This window comes from Lissotriton helveticus, chromosome 1_1 (assembly GCF_964261635.1).
Source record: "Lissotriton helveticus chromosome 1_1, aLisHel1.1, whole genome shotgun sequence".
Lineage (NCBI taxonomy): Eukaryota > Metazoa > Chordata > Amphibia > Caudata > Salamandridae > Lissotriton > Lissotriton helveticus.
In genome coordinates this window covers 649,898,715-649,916,399 of record NC_136057.1, presented here as the reverse complement: position 1 = coordinate 649,916,399, position 17,685 = coordinate 649,898,715, and the positions used below count along the sequence as shown (strand labels likewise).

Below are 17,685 nucleotides of genomic sequence, written 5' to 3'. Positions count from 1 at the left end.
TGAGGAACTTATCAAAATGTGGAACTGTGTAATGTACAAATGGGAGTGGCTAGCGCTATAAATATGTGTAAGCTGTGGATAAAACAGCAGTCTCCGGAGAATTGTCTTTGTATCATTCTGGGACCTCTGTCCTTAGCTTGAGCTAATAAATAACTTACTTCCCTCCACGGCTGGTTGTCCTGGTCTCCTTGGTAATGTATGATTTCAGCAAGAAGAACCCTGTAGATTCTAGGTGTCCCCTGCACCACTGGCTTTGGCTCTCCTAGTGGGGGCGGGGGGTCTCCAAAAAGCCAGTTCTACAATCACAACAGTTTTACAAATGGCACATAGATCTCATATATTTTTTCTCCCTCACCGAAAATATTGTGCTAATATTAAACGGATACAGAAACGAGTCTTTGTGAATATCAATATTAAAACCTTTTTTTGCTTCTAGAACATCTGAAAATCATATTTGATATTTGTTAAACATCATACTACCTTAGAAATAGGTTACTATGAAATTGTGTGTCTTGACTTTATTAAGGAAGAATTGTCTCTTGTTATTTCAGGTGAAATATTTGCACAAGTAGCAATTCATTTGGTTTTAATATGGTCTTACCAGGCTTGCCTGACATTTGGCAACTCTTACTTGTGAATATGCATAGATGATCATCCTTATGATATTCAGTTTTGTAAGTGTTCCTTATTAGATGCACATAACTAAAGAGTAAAACCCACGGTTTAATTGTTAACATAGTATTGATACATTGTCAAAGTGTAGTAGACAGTGTATGCATTTAAGTTATTGTTTACAAAATAGTTTCTCACTAGACATGTTGTAATGTTTTTTTAGTGGAATGTGTAGCCTGCAAAGGGGAAAGTTACAGAGGACCAATGGATTTCACTGAGACGGGCAAGGAATGCCAGAGGTGGGATCTTCAGCGGCCTCATAGGCACAGATATCGACCAGAGAGGTATTGAAATTCGTGGATGTATAAATCATGGGTTGAAGGTTAGACAATAGTCTTGTGTCAATGGATTTTAAAAAATGGATTGATGTGTAATAACTGTGTCTGAGTTGCTCTCGAAATAATGAATAGGACGTTCATTTAATGTTGAACTTTTTTTAATTCAATAGTTAGTACAATATTCACATTTATCATTCACTCTCACACATCAGGAAAGTGTAACTTCAGCTTTATTACATTATGGGTAGTCTTGAGTTGTGAGACTTGGCATATTACATGAAGTTGTCTCAAAGTGGAAAATTGCATTCCAGTAAATTCTGTAAGTGGCAGTGAGTAATATTTTCTTATTTAAATACACCAAAACCTGTGTTGGAACAAAAACCTTGAGATATAGTAGCTGGACGCTGGGTAAGAGAAAGGCCAAAAGAACAGGAAGCAAAAACTTTACATTGAAGGGAATAAGCAGTTAATTGATTGGAACAATCTTGCCCTTATTTTAAATAATTCGGATCTAATTCTGACATGCCCATGTCTGCTTTAAAACGCCTTATAGCACTCTGCATTCCTATGATAACTGATAAAGCAATTATACTCATGTGAACATGTTTGGGATATATTTATGATAATCTCTTGCAGTGGATAACTAATGACCCCAACTTGTAAGAAATTCTTGGCTCTTCAGTAGGACATCAACACATTTTGAAGGAGATGCAACAACTGCAAAAAAACCTTATTATCTCTCACATTGACTGTTGCAATGGCTTCAGAACAGATACTCACCTCCCATAAAATAAGGGTTTATTTTCAATAGACTTATAATTATGCAGCCAGATAGTGATTGGTGTTAAGGAAACACACATCCTCTTACTGGAGTGGTTTACTTTAGCTATACATGGCTGTCAGAGTATTATTATGGTATAGATGTTACATATGAGATATTTAACCCAATGGAGGGAACACATTCTAGGGCACCATCCAAGCTAACCATTGAGATTGGTGTGTTGAAAGACAGTGGTAGATTGACAATTTAAACAGGCCAAATTGAAATTATTTTTTTGAGGTGACATGGAAAACGTGGATCGACTTGCCTCAAAGTATTGGCTGAGTCACCTGCTTATAGAGTTTTTAAAAAATGGTGAAAACTCACCTATGGAGAGAGATATAATTAGACTTTGATCAATCTATAGTGATTGCAAGCATCTTGAGACCATTCACATTTAGGTCCTTTGCAAATGACATCGATCTGTGGATATCAATATTTGGAACGCCTGAGAAGTAGAACATCAGAGGAACTGAACAAGGACTTAGCACGTAAACTTATTAGACTTCTCTTGTTTGGGCGGCAAAAAGGTGTTAAACCTTTAATATCATTCATGTCGCTAAACAGAGGTGGGCTTTTCCGCAAACCTTGAGTATGAATAAATAGAGTGTGGAAATACATTTCCCAGTCTGAGGATTTTAATGTTTTTTTTGTCATTCACTTTAGTTCTAACACATATACCCTTCCATGATGAAATATAAAGTGCAGGGGTGAAATTTCACTGTATCTTAAAAACTCTCAGATTAAAAAGAGAAGCTGTCTGTCAGCAAGGCATGCATTTATACACGTCCATAAACACGGCCATTACCTTGCAAGGGTGGATGTGGACAGAAGGCTATCATTAGTAATAAGACTATTGAAAGAAATGCTCTTTAGGGTTCCAGTTTCATTACTCCCGGGAGGACCAGCCTTACTAATGAGCATGGCATGCCTTTCTGTGTTTACAGAAACCTTACTTAATTGCGCTGCTTTGAAAGGAAATGCGTGTCTGAGGTTACCAGGCATATTTGTTCAACGCGCTGTTTTCTCTCTGGATTGCAGATATCCTAACAAGGGCCTGGATGACAATTACTGCCGCAACCCTGATGGCAAGTCCAGGCCTTGGTGCTACACTCTTGACCCCGACACCCCCTGGGAGTTCTGCGCAGTTAAGCCTTGCGGTGAGTTGAAAGAAAACGCATCGGTTCGAATCTTGTTGCCAAGTCTTCATTCTAATTCCAAGTGCACAGTCGAATTTGAAAAACTGTAACTGTGGTAGGAAAGTACAGTTACTTATCCATCACTAAAAAAAATGATGGTGTGCACGCAAATGGCACATGATCAGAGTTCCCCAGCTGCATTCCATTGAAGAAAATGCTTTGGGATTTGTGACCAGTGAAAGTGGAAGCTGGTTGCATTTATGTGATAAAACACCCTAGACACGATACAAATAATAATCAGAAATGTGCTTCCATAGATTGCCTTCTGCATTTTCCATAAATTGCTGATTAGCTGGAGGGGTGTCAAAGGTTAACAGTTGCAGATTCCAGGGAGTATTCATAGAAAACTTCAGTGAATTCTCATTTACAGCCATGCGTGGGCATTTCTGCACGCAAAAATGAGCTCAGTGTACGCTTAGGCATCTAGAAGAAATTGTGTCATTAGAGCAAACGCACTTTTACTCCGGAGGAAATGTTGCCCCTATGTTGAAAAACCACTTTCCCAATGTCCAGTACCAGTCTTGTAACTTTTACCTTCCATTAGGACCTCAAAACGATATTTACTCCTGGCTTCAACATAATGTTTTTTACAAAAATATTTGTCTACATGAAATGACTTACAGGCTGCGTGCTCATAAAAACATGCGGTTCTCTGCGCTGGAGCAGTGAAGCCCATCATGTCCTGACCACAGATGATGACTTGGGAAATAGGATTAGCTACCCTCTGTCTACAGACACTTACTAGTGAGCTTGGCACACACACGCACAAAACAGCTAGAGAATTGGACTCGCTGTCATAAGGCATTATTTATTTTTAAAAATCCAGCTAGGGAAAGTAGAATCCGTATACTTAATAGCATCTATTTTAAATTACGTTTCCAGTTTTTTCCATGCACTCTGGAAGCATGTGAATCCATCAGAGTTGATCCATTAAATTCTGTTTTTTTGTTATCAGAGCTGTTCTCTGATGACTGAGGGGGTTTTTAATACAAAAGGAACCATTTGGACTTTATTCTTGGAAGCGGACCACTATTTTCGTAAGCTCTTTTCAAAATACTAGGTACTTCGAGGGGCCTTTACTGGCCTCTGGACTCCAATTTATTCTGGATTGCGCCCCTAACCTGACACCGATATACTGCCCTAGAGTTAATATTATTTTACCATATCTGTATGAGTTTCTTGTTGTGGTTAGATTTTGGTATAATTATTTTAAGAGGGGAGACAACTTTTATTTTTCTCTTGGTGTACTAGAAACTCATCTGTAGAGGCCACAGCCCACTGAGTTATTCAATGAGTTACTCGAGTTGAGACCAGGGAGAGAGTTTGGTGTAGAGTCCCTGCATCTTCTCCTAATGCTCACATCCTCAGCTCCTTTAGGGGAGAAAAGCATTTTCAAAAGTCTAGAGATCAGGCCACTCTTGAGACACCCTGAACCAGCCCTAAGCATAACCGTAGTCTCTGAGTCAGTATCAAGAGAGTACTAGCACCTGGCATTAAGAAGTTGAATAGTACTTTGGTGTTGCACGTCGGCCACAGAGGGTGATTATACTTTTTGGTTTCTGTAAACAGAGTGTGCTTTATATACACAATTGCCAATAAAGGTCCAAAGGTAAAGCCCCAAATTCACAATTATAATATTTTGGACTGTGTTTTTGCCTCATCTTGAATCTGTGTTCGTAATCCACTCACTACCTGAAGTAAGCCTTGGCCACTCTGCCCACCCACATACCTGTGAGGGGGTGTCAGCCACCATCCTACATGTGTGGATGGGCACTAGATTATGTATTATACTTTCTTGCCCCACTCAGAGGAGGAGAAGGGATTTAAAAATTAGATGAATCTCAAGGCTGTTGTCCTTTTGGAGTTTCATTGTTCTATATTTTAAATAACACAAAGTGTGCATTTGTAACAGTGATTGGTCATTTACATGGGGAATACATTAATACTAATATTTTCTAGTGTACAGCAATTAATATAGTATACACCAGACATTGATGTGTTTCAGCACTGATTCAAATGCTTGAAATCAACACTAAGGGCCTCATTACGATGTCGGTTGGAAACCAAACCCACAGATTCCTTGTCAGAATCGGTTCCGGCAGACTCACGTTTGGTGAGTCCGATCGATTACGATGCTTCTAAACACCGTTCGGAAAGTCTCCCATTGACTTCAATGGAAGCCTGTGTTCTGACCAATAACACAGGCTCCCATTGAAAAACAGGTGTGGTTGCAGAAAACCTTGCACCCCGTGGTGGGCTTCCCATGGTTTAAAAGGGTGGTCCCTTGGGTACCACCACAGCCCCCAACCGGAGGCCTCAGGATGAAGAGGGGCCTGCTAGGGGCCCCCAAAGTCAGTTTTTGACAGTCTTTTCATGTCAGACAGAGTGAATTGGAAAGGCTGTCAGAATCAGTCGTTGTAATAAGTCAGTCGGAAACGCGGTCCATAGATCTGTACTATTCGTCTTTGACCGACTCAGAGTTTCCGAATGTCGGACGGTACCTATTCTGAATGACCGAACGGTTAGCTTTCCGACCGAGTACATCATAGTTGGTCAGTCAGAAACATAGGTTCCAACATGGCTAAGAGAATCTGACCTCTGTTCGGAACCTTTCTGACCGACATCTTAATGAGCCCGTAAATTAGTAAATGAATCAGATGCAAAACATTTTAGCTGTGCCATTGATACAAGAAGGTAAATCCTGCATGTAAATATTTTGGACACATTAGAGTAAAAAAAAAAATGGGGGATGTCGGAAACTAAACTTCTATGTTTATTTAAGGGAATGGTGGCTGACACACACAAAAGGGGGTTGAGGCAGGTGAAGGACATACGGGGAGCTCAGGCGGGTTTCATAATAAAAATATAAGACTTATCTGAGGCTGATGCCTGCCTCACTTCTCAGTGTGTTCCTCTGCTTCCTGGTCCAGCAGACCTTGTGCAATCCCCATGCTGCTCTCATGCTATTACCAAGCATGGGAGCAGCGCAAAATTTGGGCTGGTTTAATGTCGGTCAGGCTCAGTTTGTGATGTTTCTCCAACCCAGCTGTGCAATTCAGCTGGGTTGGAGAGATCTAACTCCGCATGTCAGTTTGGCGCATTTGTAAGTCCACATACCTCTTCATTCCTCCTCCCCCTCAATGCGCCGTCCCTCTCTACACACACTGGCTCAGCCAGCAGCTGAAAAATAAAATGATAATAAAATATAGTTTTATTTTTCAGCTGTTGGTCCTGAGCCGATGGGGTGACACTTCTCCACCATTGTGGAAGAGTCACCCCTAGTTTAAGGCAATCATTTCATCAGTACCAACTACCAACTCAATTGTAAGTATATTAGCCATTCAGGCAGCCCTGTACTTCAAACAAATGTCATTATTCTTTCAAGTGAACATGGCTTATTCACAGAAAACAGAAGCTACTGAACTGCTGTTTAAACATCTTCCTAATGCACTGTATTCCTAAGTATGACTGCCCTTATGTTTTTGTTGAACAAGTACATATGTTTCAATTTTAGCATTCCCAGTCAATCCCAGACAGATATTCTATACTTTCCAACTAACACTAGTGTCTTTCAAAGTCTGTTTTGTAATAACAACATAGTTCTTCCCATGTTTATTCCTTAAGCTCTGAGAAGATGCACTGTTCCATTAAACCAGAGAGTGGTAAATATAGAGATTGTGAAAGATATATCATATACAATATCAAAAGTTAGGTACTGGAGTCAGCATAATATGAATTATGAAACACTACTCAAGTCTAATACCAATGCACCCACAGTGCAGCCCTAACCCAGGTGTGCAACCAGTCAACATGACGATATCTAGTTTGTCTGTTTTTCTATTGTCTCCTTTCCCGAGGTCTATTCTAAACAACAAACTGTCAGTGTATACTTGGCAATTGATTTGGAGAAGTGTGAAAAAACACATTACTCCTGGTGGATCCAAATTGCAAGATTAGTGTATCTGCGCAGATCACCAAGCCCACGCTTTGTTGTAATGTAAGCAATGAAGCTTAAACAAAAATTTAAGTTTCCTATTAAACCTTGACAATTAAGATGTCTCTCAGATACCATTACCTACAAAACGCAAGACTTTCTCTAGTCCATGGGCTTTTTTCCGCCTTCCATGAAAAGATTCTACGGGCCACATGTATAAAAGGCATTTTTGAGGTAGCAAACGGCTCCATTCGCACAATCGCGCTGTGTGCAACTGCAAAAATGATATTTTTATGTCCAAACAGCAAACTGTTATTCTATAGAATCACAATTCAGGGTTGCAATTAGATATTTGGAAGGAGCGTGTTAGCGCACCCCTTTCAGATACTGATTCACAGTGGTATGTATTATATTTCTGTGACCGAATTGCAGAAGTAAGAAAGCAACTAAGCAATGGGAGAATTCATTGCTAAGGCCTAGGTTCGCTTAATGTACTGCTCTGTTATATTTAAGATGTTGAACATAGAATAGCACACACTCATAATACAAAGTGTAATTTATTTTATTTATTTTGAAAGTTTTATATAGCGCGAACAAGATCTTCGCAGATATCAGAGCGCTTTACAGAGGAGGGGAGCATATATACATAGATACATCAATAGTGTTAAAAGTACAGTGAGGTGATATCATAAACAATCAAGTAAGACAATTTCAAAGTCGAACAAAAATGCAAATGGTTCGAACAAGTAGTACAGATCAGTATCGAGTCTTTGAAGTTGATCCCCAGTAGTGGTTCAAGTGTATTTAGCCATGAGGATCGCTTTTACTTCTTTCTTGAAAAGTATGGTAGATGGGATGAGCCTGGTTTCAGGAGGGAGTGAGTTCCAAATCCTGGGAGCCATTCCTGAGAAAGAGCGTTTATACGTTTTTTCCTTGCGGAATCTTTTAGGCTTTAGCAAAAGATTGTTTGTGCCGCTAGTGTTTCTGGAGCTTCCAGAAATCGTCAGCTTCTGAGCGAGGTATCTAGGTGAGCTCAGGTGGACAGCCTTGTGCGTCAAACAAGCAATTTTCAGGTGTATTCTGGCTTCAAAAGGCAGCCAGTTCAGGGATTTGAAGTCAGGGGAAATGTGTGAGTGTTTTTTTGATCCAGTGATAAGTCTCGCTGCAGCGTATAAAGAGGCTCTTATGGGTGCCGTAGTAGCTAGGGGGAGACCGCAGAGGGCGGTGCTGCCATATTCTATTCGAGGTATGACTAGTGATTGTACAGCAGTTTGGAAGTCTTTGGCTGGCAGGAAGGGTTTAAGTTTCCTAAGGGTGTTGATTTGGTAGTTCGCTCCCTTAGTTGCTTTGTTGATGTGTTCCTGCATGCTGAGATTGGTGTCAAGTGTTATGCCCAAAGATTTCGCTGAGTCCACGATGGTGGGTTGAACATTGAATGCCGTTAGGTGTTTAAGCCACATTTGTGCGGTAGTGATCTTTGCGGGAGGTGAAATCAGAAGGAACTCTGTTTTAAGGGCATTGAGTTTGAGATGATTAGCGGCCAGTCAGGATTGGGTGCTTCTGATCGTTGAGTTCAAGAGCGTGATGTCTTTGGGTGATTGTAGTTTGAGATAAAGTTGGGTGTCATCAGCATACATGTGGAAGTGTACATTGGATTCTTGTAGCAAGGTGGTGAGAGGTTCCATAACTAGGTTGAACAAAGTTGGGGCTAGGGAGGATCCTTGTGGTACGCCTAATGATGCAGGTCTTGGCGCGGACATCAAGTTGTTGCTCTTGAATTTCTGCGACCTGTTATGCAGAAAGGACGTGAACCATTTGAGCACAGTTCCAGATAGGCCCATTCTTGTGTTTAATAGTTCGAGTAAATTCTCATGTTTGACGGTGTCAAATGCGGAGGAGAGATCAAGGAGGATGAGGAGGCAGGTATCGTTATGATCTAGGATTTGAAGGTCGTCGTCAATTATGTGAGTCATAGCAGTTTCAGTACTGTGATTTGCTCGGAAGCCTGATTGATGAGAGTTGAGGAGATCAAACTGAGTAATGTGTTTAGTCAATTGTATTTGTGCGCATTTTTCCAGCAGTTTGGCAAGAGTCGGAATGTTGGTAATGGGACGGTAGTTGTTTAGGTCAGAGGGGTCGGCTGTAGGTTTCTTTAGCAAGGGTGTGACTTGTCCAACTTTGAGGGAGTCGGGAATGGTTCCTTGTTGAAGTGAGCTGTTAATGATTTTAGTCCAGAGTGGAAGGAGCGACGGGGTAAGGACTTTAACAGCGTTAGCAGGAAGGGGGTCCGTGAGGTGATTGGATGGTTTCAGAGTGCTGAGCAGTCTGCCAATTTCTTCTTCCGCGTAGGTGACAAAGGTTGACCAAGTGGCATTGTTTTTTGGTTTAGTGGGTGCTATGCAGTGGGGTTTGGGATAGAGGCTTGCGTCCATGAGGAGATCATTCTTTATGTTGTCAGTTTTTTGGTTAAAGAAAGAGGCGAAGTCTTCGCAGGAGGGAGCTTCGCACATAGTGTTGAGAGGTTGGGGTTGTTCTTTGGATTGTGTTCGGATAAGCTCAAACAGCTTTCTCGGACGATTTTTGGCTTGGTCGAGCTGATGGCTGAAGAAGTCTGATTTTGAGCGTTTTATTTTCCTGAAGTAGGCATTTCTCTTTTTCTTCAGGGTTTTTAGGTTCAGTGCAGAGGGAGCTGATCTCCAGGTGCGCTCTGCCATTCGCATGGCGCGTCTATCGTCATTGAGACTCCCGTCGTACCAGGGATTGGAAATTTTTGCGGAGGCTTTTTTTAGCTGCAAGGGTGCGACTTCATTAATTATTGAGGTCATAGTGTTAAGATAGTGATCAGTCAAGGATTGGACGTCCTTAACGCCAGTAGGAGGAAGCAGTAAGTTGCAGCTGTTGGGGGGCAGAGAGTTTGAGTTTAGTTTTTTCATGTCTCTTTTCCAGACTTTGGGCCTGGCGGATTGAACAGGGTTAAATTTAACTTTTTCATTGATGAAGAATGTGATTGAATTGAATTGAATTGAAAAGCACATTGCATAGATATGTGTCATAGATATTTAATGGGCTTCTATATGGATGGCTTCACAAAGAAATGGGGGATATACCAGAAATAATAGAGATTTGGGGCAGCTAGATGCATATTACTGTGCACAATCTGCTTCCATTGTTAATCAGTAAAGAGCTGAGGTGCTGAGAACCAATACACCTGGCATGGATAAACGTCTGGTATAGCTCAGATGAATCTGTGATAGCCCACACACAAATTATAGCATGCATTTGTAAAGATCATATTCACCCATTTTGGTGCTGAAAAACAGATTTAAAATTTTCCCCAAATATATGGTACTTGTTTTATCAACTTCAAAAGAATAAAAAGCTCATAGGACCTGCTAGGATTTGAATATGTGACCATAAGCTCAAACACAGATTTCTGGTGCAAACACATAGGTCCATTGAGCCACCTGGCCAACCAGGAATAACTCTTCACAAATGGATTTATCTGGAGTGGCACGCACTATAAGAGATCTATAAAGAACGAGGTGTGCTAAACAAGGTAGGGTAAGAAGAAATGGGCTATATAATTCTCCCTAAAGATAGACACAACACAGCCTAACTAATGGTATGAAAATCATCCCTTACCTCTTTTCCCACAAAAATATTTATTTTGTGGACTGGATCCTCTCTCACATTTTGTGGCATGCTTCATAATCAGGGTTTGTCCACTTTCAAGAACACATTCTGCTGGGAAAAGGCTCAACCCCCTTTGTGAGCTCTAATATAGTCTTCTAAAATAGAATTATCCTGAATATAATTATATAGAGGATCACCAGTATCTATACATTTATTGATTCCCCGGATAACATTAAAATGAGCATTTAACATGCCTTCGGCTGACTATTATCCCCACATCTAAAGGGTAGTTGACAAGGCTCAGCCAACGATAAAGCCGTCACGTGTCACTGGTCTTCCTCTAGACTTGTATCCCAAGTAACAACCCAGCCTAACTATTGGGTATTTGGTGCGCTATGTGGAGGACAGCATAACATACAACAAATGCACAGAGGAAACTTGCTGTTATTTGTGGTACTTAAATTCTGATACAACCTAGAATGGAAATCATATTAGTTATCAACTAGTGCAATCACTTGGGAACCATCTTTGTGTTGTTTATGTGCCCTCATTCTGACATGCTTACACCAGTGAAATCAATGGAAACTCACACTTTACAAAACTCACATAACAGAATAACATGCATAAAAGTGTTCCTAACTTTACAATAACTCATGCAGATTATGCCCCATAGGAGAATGGGAGAGGAAATATTCCTATAGTCATGCACTGTTAAGATACTAATATATTATCAAGCTAGTGTCACATGGAATAATACTGACAATTGATTGCATTTAAATCATCAGAATATGATTGAACTTACTTCATCAAAGGATGTTGCCTTCAATAGAGATACATTATTCTTCTGTCCCCAGCATGTTACCTGAATGTGCCATTTTTTTGTTAATTTCAGGGAAATGCAGAGTGAAGCATGCATTTTCCGGGTTGTGCACAGTGGAAATGTCATACATCATAGTGTAGCGCTTTGTCAGCATGGACCAGAGCCACTGTAGTCTTGCTTAAATTTGTAACATAGACCATGCTCAGGCCACATTAACACGATTTTGGGGACCTGAACCCCCGACGGGGGTAGCTGCGCGCTTTATAAGCTTCTTAAATAAATAAATAAATGAGTCCTCAGTATGTGAAGTACAATTTACTCACAGAGAATAATTAATCTATCAATAGTGGCACCTGCTCCTGTGAGGCACATCGAGAGCAACAAAGTTGTTCGTCATCTATATCATTGTAAACGAGGTCTTCAGTATCAATAGCAAGTGAAAGTGAAGACAATAATTGTGCAATGTCGATGTTTGCCTCAAAAAACTGTGTGCTTGTTGGACTGGTTGCTTGTGAAGAAAAACAAAGGGCATAGAAAAGTTGACCTGAACAAGCACAAAAGTCAATCAAACATTGTCTGGAGATGACACTAAAGGTAAACAATTGCTCAATATGTTTTAATACCATCAGTGGTGCATCGATAAACAAAAAGCCTGAGAAAAATACAATGAACTATCTTCATTGCGATGACTTAAGCCTTGAGTACATTGAAGTGTATACATTGGCTTCATTGACATCATTAAAAAGTCAAGGTTCATTTGAAGCAACGATGAAACACAAGAAAACAAAAGTACAAGCATCCATTCATGTACGTTCAGGGATGGCGTCAAGTGACAGTTTACTCAGTTTCTGCACAGCTGCTGATATGGAACTGATATCAGTGAACTAGAACATGAATGCTCATTACAAAAGAGTAAGTCAGTTCCCTTCATTATTTCACGGGATAGGAATCTTCAAGACTATGAAAGTACAATTGCACATTAATGAGAACGACGATCCTATTGCTCAAAGGCACAGATGAACTGCATTTCATTTACAGGAAGCTGTTAAAAGAACTTGAATCATTGCTCAAACATGATATCATTAAACTTTTCACTAGTCCAAATCCTGGGTTTCTCCCATAAGCAAACAAGGCAATTGAACGAGAACGACATTCAGGTCCACTCATCGGCGACATGATAAACTAATTTAATGGTGCGAAGGTCTTCTTCTGTCGCTTTGATTTGAATAAAGGATATTATCAGTTGCAACTAAAGGAGAGTTGCAGGTACATTTCTAACCATGTCTACACATATTGGTATGTTCCAATATACAAGACTTAAGCTGCAGAGCTGTTGGAAGATGTCATTCGACATATCATGCATCCTCTCATAAATGTGTTTAATCATAGTGATGACGTATTGTTTTTCGAAGCTACACAGAAGAAGCAGGAAAAAGCTCTCACATGTGTGTGTTGTTTACTTGCGGATGCAGGTTTGACTTTGAAACTCAAAACATTTGAGTTCCAAAAGACAAAGAAAACAAATTTCGGTCATACTTTTTTTTTTGATGGGGGGAATCTCACCCAATACAGCTAAAGTGCAAGCGTTGTCAATGCCCATCCCACTCAACATGTTTCCATGTTATGTTAATTCCTTGGCTTGGCTAGCTACTGCTCTAGATATATACAAGACTTTGCCACCGTAAGTGCTCCATTGAAACACTTGAGGAAAAAGAATGCTTCATTTCATTGGTCACATAAATGCGAACAAAGCTTTACGAAGATACTTGCTATCCACCTACTTCACCCCTTATTCCAAGATCCAGGTGATCACTGGATTCAGAAGAGACAACTCCCCCCAAACTCCCAGGCCCAAAGTTTTCCTCACCAACATCCCCATGGTCCCACTGAAGAATAAAAAAAAAAAAGTGCCACCCTCCACTAACTGCATGCTCATTAACTGCAGATCAGCCTCCAAACATGCCACAGAGCTAGCAGAATCCATCCTTACCCACAAGATCGACATAGACTTCATCACTGAGAACTGACTCAATGACTGCTCGCCACCAGTCATGGACACTCTTGTGCCCCAGGCTTTGCTATCATCAACAAAGATCGAAAAGACCAAAGAGGTGGGGGTATAGCAATCATTCACAACAACAACATGTCCGTGACGGAAATCAACACCTTCAAGTATAACTCTTTTGAATGCCTTACCGCCATCATTAACACAACTGACAATAAAACACTACACTGCCATCTCCTATACCATACTCCTGGCAACATCACCACATTCTTCAAGCACTTGTCCGAACTGATCGCGCATTGTGCTCTCCGAGACGCAAATAACTTAATTCTGGGTGTCCTCAACTTACACTGGAATGAACATAGCAACTCACTAATCCAAAACCTGAACGAGCTGCTGATCAGCAACAACCTTACCCAACACTGCTCAGATGAAACCCATAACAAAGGAGCAATCCTAGACGCCATTATCGCCCAATGCAACATACTCACAATTGACCACATCCTACCCTTCGACCACTTAATCCTATTCTGCAAAACCCAACCGATCACATATCAACCTCCCACTCAAGACCTCCCAATGTGGACGAGAAATCTAACTCAGATCACCTTAGCCGACCTAGAGGAAAGGGTAAGCTTGCTTCTTCCTATCTCCACAGGTGATCTCTCTACCACGGAACTCACCTATCACTACAACACAACTATGACGTCCATCCTAGACCAATTAGCCCCCCTGAAAATAAAAAAAACCAGGAACATTACATCCAGATCCTGGTTCAACACGGACATCAATGCCGAAAGAAGGCAACTAAGAGCTACAGAACGACTATTGCGGAACAACCCCTCCCCATACCTACTCGAACAACTCAAAGCAGCCCAAAGGAATTACAACAACACATCAACAACGAAAAATTCACCTTTTTCTGCACCACTCTGGACAACGCGAAGAACCGACCTAAAGAACTCTTTAACATCATCAGGCAACAAACCTCCAAGCCCTCTGCAACCTCAGTGCAGGCCTCCAAAGACCTGTGCGACAACTTTGCAAACTTCTTCAACAACAAAATCACCAAGATTGAGCTCTCACTTAACATCAACCTCAATCCCCCCTGCAAAAGCCTAGCCTCGGAGACCAAAGTCAGCACACTTAAGCACCACAGAAAAACCTGAAAATCCTTCAACCCCATCCCTAAAGCAGAGATTCTCAAACTGATCTCCACCGCCAAACCCGCATCTCATGTCCTAGATCCTATTCCCTCCCAATGGGCTAAAAAACTGAAACTCTCCCTAGCACTGTTCTGGTGCAAGATCATAAACAGCTCCCTGAGACCCGGCATCATACCAGACTGCCTCATAGTCGGCCAAGTCACGCCACTACTGAAGAAACCAGGCCTCAACACCAACAACCTGAACAACTTCAGACCCGAATCCAATCTTCCCCTCCTATCCAAAATCCTCAAAAAGTGCATTCTCCTACAACTGACTCAGCACATGGACAGTATCAACCTTCTTGACCCCCACCAATCGGGCTTCAGAAAAGGCTGTAGCACCAAAACCGCGATCCTTAGCATAGTGGATGACATCCACAAGTCTCTTGACACTGACCAATGCTGCCTACTCATTCTCCTGGACCTATCGGCTAGCCTTTGACACGGTTGACCACAAGCTACTCATCAAGCCTCTCCAAGAAAGGGTAGGTGCAGATGAGGTGGTCCTACACTGGTTCTCCTCTTTCCTACACAACCGGATCAAAAGTATAAACATCAAGACCTATACTCCGTCAGCAGAGGTGCTCCCAGAGGCTCAGTAATCTCCCCTCAACTGTTCAATATATACATGGAACCCCTCACCAACCTACTCAAAAAAGACAACATCCCCTTCCATCTTTATGCTGATGACACCCGGATCTATCTGGAAACTTCCTCCATCGATGACATTCATAGACTCAACGACACCCTAAGAGAAGCTCAACAATGGCTATCAATTAACCACCTAAAACTCAACCAAGATAAAACCGAAATCCTCCTCATCTACAACAAAGAAGAAAACCTGCATATTGTACAAAGGCTAAAAGTAATCAATGCTCTCAAGGACAACTTCACGCTGGCCAGCTCTGTAAAATCTTTAGGAATCACCCTAGATGCCACACTCGACATGTCCAAACACATTAAGAACTTCGCAAAGAGCGCCTTCCTTAATCTGAAGCTACTCAACAAAATAAAACCCTTCATCCCGCCCAAGGACCTCAAACAAGCCACTCAATCATTGGTGCTATCTAGATTCGACTATGGCAATGAAGTCCTCACCGGCACAGCAAAATCCCACCTAGTTTCCCTCAAAACTACGCTCAATGCAGCAGCCAGAATGGTCACCGGAGTTAAGAAATATGAACACATTTCTCCTGCACTCAGAGAACTAAAATGGCTCCCAGTCGAAATGCGCACCAGTTTCAGACCTCCTGCCTCACGCACAAAGCCATTCACACAGGGAAAACCGACTACCTGGCCTCCAACCTCAAGAAGGCTGGTCAGGCTAGGAACCTAAGGAGCTCCAATACCCTACTACTCATCCCTATGAAGAAACGCAAAACAAAAGGCTACTGAATCCTTTGCTGGGAGCGCTCCCAAAATTAGGAACTCCATCCCAGTGGATATCAGGACTATCCCTTCCTTTGTAAAATTTAAGAAACTCCTAAAAGTCCTCTTCCTCAACCGTGCTTTCCCAAACATGAACTGACGCCGAAGCGAGCCAGCATGCACTATACAGGACCCTGACACTGTGTCATTAAGACCTACCTCTTCCCGCTCCCAGTTCCTCCTCGCCTCTTCTCCCTGAAAGAGGATCAGCCCAATGACAATGTACACCCATCGAGGTTATCGCAGGACTCCCTTTCTCAATGTTTCACAGCATGCTTGAACTTCCGAACCAATATATATATACCTCTGCCTTACTATGTGATTCTTGTATTTAAAATGTGTTGTAAAGCGCACTGATACCCTTGGGTCTGGCCAGCACCATATAAAACTCCTAAAATAAATAAATAAATAAATAAAACAGGCTATAGAGAATGCTGCTGAAGTGGCATTGTTTAATCCAAACCTTCAAACAGAGGTTGTTGTTGTCGCCAAACCAGTCGGTTTAGGCGCAACATTTGCCCAGCACAGTGAACACCCAAATGCTTGAAGGGATATTGTGACATATGCAAGCATAAGTTTGGCCCAAACTGAACGTGCTTATTCACAACCAGAGAAAAAAGGTTTATAAGTGGTATCGGTCATTTCCACATATTTATATATGGAAAGTCTTTCATGTTTGTGATGTATCATCAACAGTTGTTGAGCATTTATGACAATGCAAAGTCCAAGATACGTCTTCACAATGAATGTTGGTGTCTACGATTTCAAGAATGCAACTACACAATTGTGCACTATCCAGAGAAAGATCTAAACCCTGACAACTACTTCTCATGAGTGCATCTAGAGTGCCATGATACCCCTTTGAAGAAAGCTGAAGTCTACCTGAATTTCTTTGTGAAAACCAGCACACCACCTGCCATTTCGTTGGAACAAATTGTGACTGTCATGAGTCAAGACAGTGTCATGTTAAAACTGAAAGACAGTATTTGTTTCCAGTCTTGGAACCAGCACACTCAACCTGTTACCAGTGAGAGTGTATACCAGAAGTTTAAAAATGTCAAAGATGAGCTGTCTTTTACTCAAGTAGGGTTTTTCCTGAGAGGCTCGAGAATTGCTATTCTGGAGAGACTGGGACAACAGATCATTGAAGTGGCCCATAAAGGACATTTTGCAATCATTGCCATAAAATGAGCTCTCCGATACTGAGTCTTGTTTCCCCATCTTGATGATAGAATTAAAAGAGGATTGAAGGCCTGTCATCTATGCAACTGCCTTTCATTGAAAATCACTCAACACACCTTAAACATGTCAGAGTTGCCAAAGCATGCATGGGAACGAATTGGCATGGACTTCCTTGGTCTTCTTGACAATGGACATCATCTGATGGTGATTGTTGATGAATACTCCCATTTTCCATTGACAGAAGATTAGACAGCATCTTCGTGATAGGGGTTGTTCCTGCAATCCTAAAATCTGACAATGGCCCACCTTTCTACTGTCGAGAATTCAGAGACTTTCTCAGTCATCTTAAATTGAAGCACCAGAAGAGCACGCCTCCTTGGCCCTAGGCTAATGGTCTTGTCGAACATTTCATGAGTACACTCAAGAAAGCTGTTCAGCGTGCTGTTTTGGAAAATTCTGACCATAAAATTGTCTTAAATTCTACTCTTCGACCCTCACTGTACCACA

At 41.4% G+C, this 17,685-nt stretch overlaps 1 protein-coding gene across 1 annotated transcript in view; it reads left to right on the top strand.

Annotated features, from left to right (window-relative positions):
• Positions 1-17,685, top strand: part of HGF (hepatocyte growth factor) — a 564,049-nt gene that overhangs the window by 249,258 nt on the left and 297,106 nt on the right. Inside the window, exons 6-7 of the mRNA XM_078674176.1 lie at positions 836-956; positions 2,812-2,930. Coding sequence (XP_078530302.1) covers positions 836-956; positions 2,812-2,930 — 240 coding nt within the window. The remainder of the gene's footprint in view (positions 1-835; positions 957-2,811; positions 2,931-17,685) is intronic.